This window comes from Henckelia pumila, chromosome 4 (genome assembly GCF_033568475.1).
Source record: "Henckelia pumila isolate YLH828 chromosome 4, ASM3356847v2, whole genome shotgun sequence".
In the NCBI taxonomy this organism is placed as follows: domain Eukaryota; kingdom Viridiplantae; phylum Streptophyta; class Magnoliopsida; order Lamiales; family Gesneriaceae; genus Henckelia; species Henckelia pumila.
Window position 1 is genome coordinate 84,685,768 of NC_133123.1, and position 11,230 is coordinate 84,696,997.

An 11,230-nucleotide genomic window follows, 5' to 3' on the forward strand; every position below is an offset into this window, starting at 1 on the left:
GTTTTTTCGTAAAAGAGCTTGGGCCACTACTTGAGTTTCGGCCCAATTGAGCACCAAATCTTCCAATTTAATTGGCCACCTAGCTTTCGAAGTTATTTTTAATTTCTTTGATAATGGTGGAGAAATGGGTAACAGTCTGGTATTCCACCCATTCATCGAAGATATTCATTCTCTTCTCAACTGCTTTATCGACCAAAGAGACAGTCAGATCGATAGTCGTAGCTTTTCTTTGCCTTTGCCTTTGAGTTCAGGTAGGCCGGATTTCATAGTGATAATGCCCTAAAGACTTGAACTAGAAGGAACAGAAGCTAGTCGGACGGGTTCACTGATGTGCTTGATCAACTTGAGGGAATCTTCTTGCGGACTGGTTCAGAACCAATTGGCTGTGGTGGTTCAAAGGTTGCAGTTTTGCAGTTTTTGCAGTATTTTTTTGGTGTCTTCTACTGGGAGAAAGACATTGATTAGAGGAGCAGCCTCTATGTTTTCTTCATTAGATACAATAAGTGCCAACTTTCTCTTGACTGGTCCTTTTTGCTTCTTAATTGGTAGCCTTCGACTGTCCAGCTGTAAGGGGTGCAGCTTGCTTCTCACCTTCTTCAATCTTGACTTGAAGCAGTTCATCAGTGGATAGAGTATTTCTTTTGATGAAGCTGATGATGAATGCATCATTCATTACCTGGGCGTACGTTGGCCAAAGGTTCATCCATGACCACTTCGGCTTTCAACAAACCCAACTGGTAGAAAATTTGAATAGCAAATCCTCGTGACTGGTGCTTCCCTCACACCATCTTGGAGAAAATATGGAAGCGAATGTATGACCAATTAATCTGGATCTTGGAGGCAATCAGCACCATATATGGCCTGCAGTTTTTCTAGAGTAATCCTTTTGAGAATAATATTTTTGGTTGCTCGAACCTCTGGTGTTGGAAGCAATAAGTCTTTCATTTCTTTGTAGTCCAATGGTTATGTTATCTTTGGGATGCATCAATTAATAATTAGACAGTATTTGAAGTCATGTTTTAGACTGTGTTTTCAGCGACAGTCTCGTGACAATTGGCTTTAATGCTTTTGAAATTACAACCATTTATGTTATTTATTTCATACGAGAGTTTGATGCATGGTTTATACGGTAGTGAAGTTAAATTGTATTATTTTCAATTTTAGGGTCATGACAACATATTTCAATGTTTTGGATTCGTAGTCTTCCATCTATTTTGTTTTTTTTTTTTACTAAAGTCTGATGCTTGATTTCACGGACGTTTTAAAAGTATTTTTCTGCACTAAGCTAATTTTAATGAAACTCACGTTTTGTTGATTTCGTAAGACCTTAATTTCAGGTTCAGGTTTTGGAATGTATGTAAGTTTTTGCGTGCCCGTATATGAACCGATCGTGAGTTGTAGGGTTGCATCTTTTCTTTCAAAGCTTTTATGCACGTTTGAGTCATGAGATTTTTAAGTGTTGTTTAAATAGATTTAATTTCAAGAATGACTTATCAAACATTCAAATGCGATGCATGCCCTGCACAGCTGTCTTTGAATAAGTTCCCACATTTTACGCATCATAATTCTTGAAAATGTACAAAAATACGAGACGTCGCACTATTAGATACACCTTGCTTCATGAAGAAGGCCATGATGAGCCTGTCCATGGATGTAATTCAAGAAACTTCAAGGAATAAATATCTGATGCCAATTCACTTAAATGGTTTGATTCCATGCATTGTGAGATGCACTCCATGTATTCGAACCAAGTTTGGTCATTAGTGGACCCACCTAAAGGAATTGTTCCCATAGAATGCAAATGGATCTAAAAAATGAAATTTGGAGTGGATGGGAAGGTGTTGACATTCAAAGCAAGGCAAAGAGTTGACTACGGGAAACCTTTTCACCAGTCGCTATGTTCAATTCTATTAGGATTATGCTAGTCATAGCAACATCGTATGAGTATGAAATATGCAAAATTGATGTGAAGACATCATTCCTTATTTGAGATATTAATGAAGATATTTTCATGTCTCAACATGAAGGATTCACATCGGTGGGAAGCGAATATAAAGTATGCAAGCTTCAGAGATCAATATATGGTCTCAAATAAGGATCAAGGAGTTGGAACCTCAGATTTGATAGCACTATCAAAGAGTTTGGTTTTGTTAAGAATCTTGAGAAGCCATGTGTGTAAAATAAAGTTAGTGGGAGTGCAGTCACATTCATAATTATTTATGTTGATGGTATCCTTCTCATTGGGAATGATGTAAGATTATTACAATCAACTAAAGTATGATTAGCAAAAAAGTTTTCACTGAAAGATATGGGTGAAGAATCCCATGTATTGGGAATATAAATATATTGAGATAGATCAAAGAGACTTTCTGGGCTCACTCAAGCTATATATATCGATACCATACTAAAAAGGTTCTCTATGGATAAATTCAAGAGAGGACATCTATCAATGTGTCATGGAGTTACTCTATCCAAGTCAATATGCCCCAAGACTGACGAGGAAATAGATACAATGACACATGTCCCTATGAGTCTTCAATTGGTAGCATAATGTATGGTATGATATTGACAAGACTTGATGTAACATATCCTCTAAGTGTAGTCTCTATCAAGTGAACCCTGGTCCAATGCATTGGAAAGTCGTGAAAGATATTATTAAGTACTTGAGAATGACTAAGAATTTGTTCATGATTTATGGGGCTGGAGAATTAACATTGGAAGGTTACAGTGATTCTAGCTTCCAAACATACGTGGATGATTCAAAGTCAACCTCTGGTTTTGTATTCATTCTCAATGGTGGTGGTGTCTCTTGAAAAATTTCCAAGCAAGAAACCATAGAGGATTCAACCAAGGTCGAATACATTGTTGCATCGAATGTAGTGAAATATGAAGTTTTGATGAGGAATTTATTTCCAAGAGTTGGGCGTCGTTCCTAGTGGAGTTGATCCAGTCCCGTTGTACTACGACAACATTGGTTCCATTGCACAAGAAAAGGAGCCAAGGTTTCGTCAGCGATCCAAACATATACTGAGGAAGTTCCACATCATCTTGGAGATTGTGGGAAGGGGAGACATATCCATCGATAGAGTTAGCTCTTCAGATAACGTTGCTTATCCAGTGACAAAGTCACTTACAGGTCCATTGTATGAAAAGAATCACGAGGCAATGGGATTGAATTTTATTGGTAGTTGGCCATAGGTCAAGTGGGAGATTGTTATAGTAGATGCTCCAAAAGCCAATTTTTGGCTAGAGATTTTATTCACTCATGTATAATTAACAATATTTATTTTAATATAATTTACATTTTATATTTATTATGGTATTTCTTTATCTGAATACCCATATAAGATGCATAGATAAATACCTTGAATATACTATAGTATTTTAAATATGAAGTAGTACGTCTGATGAGAATCATGAAACACATATTTGAGTTACTGTATATTCTTAACAAATTACTAGTCGATTAAGCCGACTAAAATAAGGATAAAGGTTGCCTGAGCTTGGGGCTAACATATGTTATTTTGTGTACCACGTCTCATTGGTAAGGACATAGATATGTTCAAACCTACATGATGGTTGCTCACTTGTTTAGTTCACTGAACAACCCTACCTAGATTGTAACGACCCACTATATCAAAACGAGTCTTTTCAGCGTGCTTATGTCCTCACTCACACGCACCCTAGGAAACTTCCCAGAGGGTCACCCATCCTAAAATTACCCCAAGTCAAGCACACTTAACTTTGGATTTCTTATGTGATGAACTTCCGAAAAGAAGATGCACCTTCTTGATATGAGGTAGTACGTCTGATGAGAATCATGAAACACATATTTGAGTTACTGTATATTCTTAACAAATTACTAGTCGATTAAGCCGACTAAAATAAGGATAAAGGTTGCCTGAGCTTGGGTCTAACATATGTTATTTTGTGTACCACGTCTCATTGGTAAGGACATAGATATGTTCAAACCTACATGATGGTTGCTCACTTGTTTAGTTCACTGAACAACCCTACCTAGATTGTAACGACCCACTCTATCAAAACGAATCTTTTCAGCGTGCTTATGTCCTCACTCACACGCACCCTAGGAAAATTTTCAGGGGGTCACCCATCCTAAAATTACCCCAAGTCAAGCACACTTAACTTTGGATTTCTTATGTAATGAGCTTCCGAAAAGAAGATGCACCTTCTTGATATGAGTAGTACATATGAAATATTTTAAGGCCTCCTCAACTATGTAGTCTCATACCTACACAGTCTCATAATCCCTCTCATTCCGGCACGATATCTGTTCATTCATGTCTCCCTCCGCCTAAAAGCTTACCAGGAGCCGCTCATTGTCCGTGCAACCTCTTGGCACCGGCGATCACTCCCCGCCTCCTCAGTACCGTGCGTCACATAGACTTTCCAAGTGGTCACTATTTATCGAGTGGACAAGTTTTTGATTATGGTCGTACAAAATTAGTCCTTATAACCCAGGACAACACTGAGGCTCTATACGCTATGGCTGCACTTTGACTCTTTTACCGACTTCGTGAGGGTTATCAAGTGGCGAGATTGGGTGTATTTATGACACGTGTAGGAGCCAGTGCCTTGTATTCGGGGATTTAGCTCTTGCCTATGGGCGTAGATATCCTATGTGATATGAAGAGATAATAGTTCATGGAGTCTCTGGCAAGTGCAAGATACATGCTTTAGGGAAATGAGTTTCTCTAGTTTTACATACAATTCCACCATGTATCTTTTGATATATTTCACATGGTTATCGAATCTCGATCAACACTTGATATACAAATTGTAGAAGATTCGATCAAGATACATGAGATGAAGAGATTGTACTGTGTTGTAACCATAGTTGATTGGTTCTTGCAGACAATATCATTGTATGGAATCCTAGGATGATACTACTAGAAGCTCTTACCATGATTCGATGGGTCCAACCGGAAATGTGTTATGACATTACGTGATCAAATAGTTGATGCATAGAATGGAGAATATTAGGATAAGCCCATATAAAGGAAAATGTCTTGAATCACAATGAGTAGTAAACTCACAGCTAGCTGTATCCCTAAACCATTGAGTGTCACACAATTATTGGTTTTCTTGTTTCCGTGGAGAGAGTCAATTCAAGGAGTTGAATTTGGAGAAAATTATTTGATAGGATCAAATGAAATAAAAATATAAAGGGCATTATAAGTTATTTCAATTTTTGGAAATTTACTAGTGGTTATGGTCAAATTAGGAAGTTTCCTATTTTGAAATCAGTGATTTCAAGAATAAGGGCTTGGTGTCATAATAATGAGTAGGATAAACTCGTCACACTAGTGATAGTGGATCATCGATCGGGATTATGATGATATTCTATTTATGGGTTAAAAGTATATGAGTTTAGATAGTCAAAGTCCATTACAACATAATTAATTCTTGTTGAATTAGAATAAATTGTAGGAAGCTCATTGAGGATTTAAAGACTCATATAAGACTAGGATAGTCTTGACTTCAAATCTTAAAAATCTTGAGTCCTAGTTGAACACTGCAAGTCTTGGACACTATAAATATTAGAGATGATTTTTTAAATTAATTACTCCACTTTCGAGAACAAGGTTTCGGCCAACACAAATTCTAATTTTTAGAATTGTTTGTTATTTTTATTTTTCAATCTCAACAAAAATATCATTTTGGTAATAAATTTTCTTTTTTATCTCTAGTGCGATCAAGAGGACAAACGAGAAAATAAACTTTAACGTCCCATAATCTCGGGAACTCTACTAAACATTCATTCTTAAAAGTTTGGGAAATTTTTTTCGAAAATAAAAATCTTTAATTAAAAAATTAATTGTGCACCACAACTTAATGAAAGGATTCAAAACAATATCAATGTTCTCAAAAGCCATGAAATGTAAAACTTTTTTTCCTCCAACTGTGCACAACAAAACTACTCATAAACGTAGAGCAAATGCATCTCCCATCGGACCGACTGTTTGTTCCTCTTCAAGCCCGACTCCATACTCATCAATACAGTCATCAATAGCTTCATTACCTGCACCATTCAAGTATAGTGAGTCTAAAGGCTTAGCAAAAAAAAGAATACAAAATCATGTATAAACTTGAAACTTAAATCATGGCTTAACATGAACATATAGTAAAACTTGACATTTAAGGTGATGAAATACATGCATTTGTGGCAACCATCGTTATGAGCACATCATTTGGAAAGGCTTCTCCGGAGCTCATCTCGGAGAACCAGTCCTAACATTTCATCTCTTGAGCACATCAATTGGAAAGGCTCCTTCGGAGCTCATCTCGGAGTACCAGTTTCATATTTCCATTCCATGAGCACATAGTTTGGAAAGGCCCCTTCGGAGCTCATCTCGGAGTACTAGTCCCGTATTGTCACCACAAATTCGTCAAAATATTTTCATGCATCATTATAAAAATCATGCATGCTAAACTGATACAAATCCATTCATGCATATAATAATTCATAACATTTCATGTATTTCATGATAAAATAGCTTTCATTAAGAAAAATCACATAAGGAAGCATTACATAACTTAACCGATCCACATGAGTCGTTCTTTTTGTTTTCTACATTAAAACTTGAAACTTTGTGCATAGGTACTCTTTAAAAAAGGTTTAAAATACTTAAAATTATAATAATCATGGATTTAGGATTTCAAAAATTAAAAGGAAAGAATTTTTTTTAAAGGGCTACCCAACCCACGCAGGGGGGCACATCCCTATTCCCCCTTGCGTGGGTGGACCAACAAAATGGCTGGTCCACCAACCACCTGCGCGAGAGTTTTCTTGTGCACTCTGATTCCTTTTCAAGTCTATTCACAAACCCATTGAATCTTGTGAACAAACACCTTAAAAAATTCAAAAGATTCACGCCACACAACCCATCTTTCAAAGTTGGTTCAAAAACTTTTCACACATCAATACACACTAAAATTTCTGAAATTCATATCTAAATCCGTAAACATCTACAAACTTTTGCGAAGGAGATCCGGAACAAATCACGCTTCACAAAAATGCATCATGCTCTTAAAATCATCATAAATCATACATCAAAATAACATATAAATATTAGGGTTCATAGAAAAAATATCTATACTCTTAAATAGTTGATTCAAAACGTTAAAAAACTTGCATGATTGCTAACGTTAGGATTTAACATGAGACTTGAGAATGACCTAGCCTCGAACGGAAGAGAATTCTGCCCTAGCTTGATGTAGTTTGAACGTGAAAGGGGAATTAAGGAGAAGAGAAGCGGCGTTTCTTTTTTAAAAGAGAGAATGAAAATTGACGCCTAATTAGTTTGTGACTAATGGACTTAAAAGTCGGCCTATTAGTTGCAAACAAAAATTTTATTCTTTTTTTAAAAAAATTAGTTCAGCCAGCCCATAAAATAACACTATCCCAACTTAAATTTAAACATAAAACATTTTCTTTACTTGTTCGAATGCTAGAATCGTTTATTCAGTCCAGAATTAATTCTAAACCTGAAAACATTAAAATATCTTGCCAAACAATAAATATCAAGCATATCATATCATCACATACAATTAATCATAACAATTAAATATCATACATAAAATCTTATAAATAATTTAAAATCTTCGTGTTCAAGCTAGTGGACTTTTGAAACTTACAACTCTACCCTCCTTAAAATAATTTCGTCCTCAAAATCCGACTTACCAAACAACTCAGGATAGCGACCACACATTTCATGCTTAGTTTCCCACGTAGCTTCCTCAACCATTTGGTTACTCCACAAAACCTTCACCATCTTTAACTCTCTATTTCTATACCTACGAACTTGATTGTCCATTATTTGAACATGTATATCCTCGTAGGACAAGTCAGGTGTCCATTCCACTGGCTCATGGCGAATCACATGGGAAGGATTCGCAACGTACTTCCTCAGCAAGGAGATATGAAAAACGTTGTGTACACATTCCAAGTTTGGAGGCAACGCTACATGATAAGCTCGAGCTCCAACTTTCTCTAGGATCTTGAATTGTCCTATGTACCTTCGACTCAGCTTTCCCTTCTTACCAAACCTCATCACTCCTTTCCAAGGTGACACCTTCAAGAATACATGGTAATCTACCTAAAACTTTAAATCTCTACGCCGCTGGTCGGCATAGCTTTTCTGTCTACTCTGAGCTGCCAACATTCTGTTTTTTATCTTTGCTATCAAGCTCACTATCTAATTCACTATCTATGGTCCCAACACAGCTCTTTCACCAAATTCATCCCAATTCAAGGGAGTCCTACACTTTCTCCCATACAACTCTATATAAGGAGCCATACCAATAGTTTTTTGATAACTATTGTTGTAGGTGAACTCCACTAATGGCAACTTCGACTCCTAATTTCCTCCGAAGTCGATCATACAAGATCTGAGCATATCCTCGAGTATCTAAATTACTCGCTCTGATTTTCCATCAGTCTGTGGATGGAATGTTGTACTTAAAACTAGTTTCGTACCTAATCCCCGGTGTAAACTTCCCTAAAAACCTGAGGTAAACCTAGGATCTCTGTCAAATACAATTCTTCTTGGAACTCCATGCAATCTGACTATCTCTCAAATGTGCAGCTCCGCATACTGATTCATTGAGAAGTTAGTCCTAACTGATAGAAAATGAGCTGACTTAGTCAATCTATCAACTATCACCCAAATATAATTCATCCTTCGTGGTGTAACTGGAAACCCTACCACGAAGTCCATGGTCACATCTTCCCACTTCCATTTTGGAATCGAAAAAAATTTCAGAAGCCCTGCTGGACTTTGATGCTCAACTTTCACCTTCTGGAATGTCTGACATTCTTTCACAAACCTCACAATGTCCTTCTTCATACCTGGCCACCAATACAATAACTGCAAATTAATTTTTGTACTCCCTGGATGAATGGAATACGGTGTAGTATGGGCTTCTGTCATCACCTCTACTCTCAGTGAGTCCATTGCTGGAACCCACATGTTGTCTTTGTGATGCACAATCCCATCTTTTACTATATATAATGTACCACCCTTGGCCTCATCCATTTACTTCCATGCTACCAACTATTGGTCTGAAGCTTGGCCTGCTCAAATTCTATCAAGAAAACTTGGTACCACTGTTAAATCTGATAAAATGCATGCTTCCTTCGGTTCGACCACTTCCAACTTCAATCTCTCAAAATCTCCAATCAACTCCTGTTGAGTTTTCAATTGATTCAAAGTTTCGGACTTGCGACTTAAAACATCTGCTACTACATTAGCCTTATCCGGATGGCAACAAGTCTCTGTACATTCTAAAACCAGTCATCAAAGCTTCACAAGAAGGACTGATACAGAGAATTGCTGGTTCCACCTAATGTTTCCTCGACATATTGAAGATAGCAACCAAATACCATATGACACTCTGTAGATATAAGATTCTATGGTTTTTTACAACAAGAGAGGAAACAAATAAGTTTTAGTAACCTGTACCCCTTTTTACAAGATTAAATGGTAAAATAAGATTAGGGGATTCCAATATAATTTAACCAATTGTTTAATTGGATCAGAATGTGGATCAGGGCTTCGGAACCACCATACAGATTGGAACTTTCAAAGTAGGTTCGGAAGCACCGAACCTTAGCAGCTGAATATTGGAGGCAAAGTGTAAGTTCAAACCTAGCAAACACGAGATCGGAGCTTTTGAAGGTTAGGCCATGCACAATAGTGACTTGTCGCCAGAGTTTGGACACGCAGATGCATGCATGGGATCGGAGCTTCCGATGTAGAGATCCGAGCTTTTGAACATGAAAGTTTGGAAATGTGGCTTGCATGCAGAGATCAGAGCTTTCGATCGGGAGTTCGGAGATTTTGATCGTCGCCTATAGGAGCTTTCAATTGTCGCCTATAAGTAGAGCATCCGAGAATCAGATTTTTTTCTCATTAAAACATATTTCCTCCCTTGTCTTGAGTTATTAAGGGCATTTCAAGCCTTATTATCAAGGGCTGGGCAGTAGCGAGGTGCTTCTGAAGCGATGCTCGGGAGTTGGGGCCTTCTAAAGCAAAGGGCTGACGATAGATGCATGTATAGTCCGAGATACCTAGTAGTATTAGGGAGTATATATTGTCTCAGTTAAGGTTTTTAGACCTTTTTTAATGATATGATAATTGTTGGCTTGTAGGCATGAACCCTAGACTGTTTCTCCAGGGTTGTTCAGTAGGTTTGATACTGATTTGATTTGGTTTTATAACACTATTGATACTTTGGTTTTTAGTCACCGATTGTATACTGACGATTTGGATTGTTAACACATTTTATTTTTCCTCTGTTGACATCATTTTTAGGATTATCTCTAATTTAATGCTTAATAAGTTATTTAAAATGTGATCCAGGTCAGGTCCCTGAATTTTTGGTATCAGAGAAAGATTGATATTTGGGAATTAGTGAGGCACTTTTTGGGTTTTGATGTGCGCTACTTCTTCTAGATGGCTGGTAGATACGATGAGAGTCATGAGAGTATGGGTCGTTGGGAATATATTGATGCCTCTAGAAATCACCATGGTCACCGCCATCACCGCAAGGATAGACGACATTTCGAAATTGTGGGGACCTCGGGTGCTAATCAAATCTTATAGGGTGATTACTAATAAAAAATAGTTAATCTGCAATACCGGACATTTGGCAACGCAAAACCTCATCGCAAAAATAAACAACAAATTTTTATTTTTTACCTAGGTGGCTCGCTCGAGCGAGCCTCACTTGCGCTCGAGCGAGCACCTCTCGGGTTCAAACACCCTTGGCTCGCTCGAGCGAGCCCAGGCTGTGCTCGAGCGAGCTGAGTTCTGCCCGGTTGATAAAATCTGACCTTTTGCTGTCAAATGAAAATTTTTGATGCATAACTTCTTCCAACAAAACCATATATGTACAAGAGAAGATGATAACATCAAAAACACAAACCCAAGATGTATATATAATCTTTGTCAAGCTACAAAATAATAGACATGCTATCTTACAAACATAATATGAAAGCTAACAAGTACTTGACAACAACATACAAAGTTCTTGTATCATTTCTAACATATTTAACCAACTTAAAGTAAAAGTCGTTCTGCTAAAACCCGAGTCCTCACATGCTAAGACTCTCTCTCTCGAGCTATCCCTGTCGCTTCTGACCAGCTCCTGTCCCACCTATTGCCATGCATACATACAAAATAAAGCAATAGACGGATACCTCCGG

At 37.4% G+C, this 11,230-nt stretch overlaps 1 protein-coding gene across 1 annotated transcript; it reads right to left on the minus strand.

Annotated features, from left to right (window-relative positions):
* Nucleotides 1-5,942: 5,942 nt before the first annotated feature.
* On the minus strand, nucleotides 5,943-8,075 carry LOC140861353 (uncharacterized). The gene is made up of 2 exons (XM_073264368.1): nucleotides 7,706-8,075; nucleotides 5,943-6,043 (listed from the first exon to the last, which is right to left on the minus strand). The coding sequence occupies exons 1-2, from the start codon at nucleotides 8,073-8,075 to the stop codon at nucleotides 5,943-5,945; spliced, it is 471 nt and encodes a 156-aa protein (XP_073120469.1).
* Between the last annotated feature and the right edge of the window lie 3,155 nt (nucleotides 8,076-11,230).

Bases quoted from the DNA above. Each gene is read 5' to 3' on its own strand.
- LOC140861353 (XM_073264368.1), bottom strand. From the start codon at position 8,075: ATGAGGTTTGGTAAGAAGGGAAAGCTGAGTCGAAGGTACATAGGACAA. The intron at 6,044-7,705 runs GTAAGTCGGATT...TGAATGGTGCAG, and splicing joins TCGCTATCCTGAGTTGTTTG to GTAATGAAGCTATTGATGAC.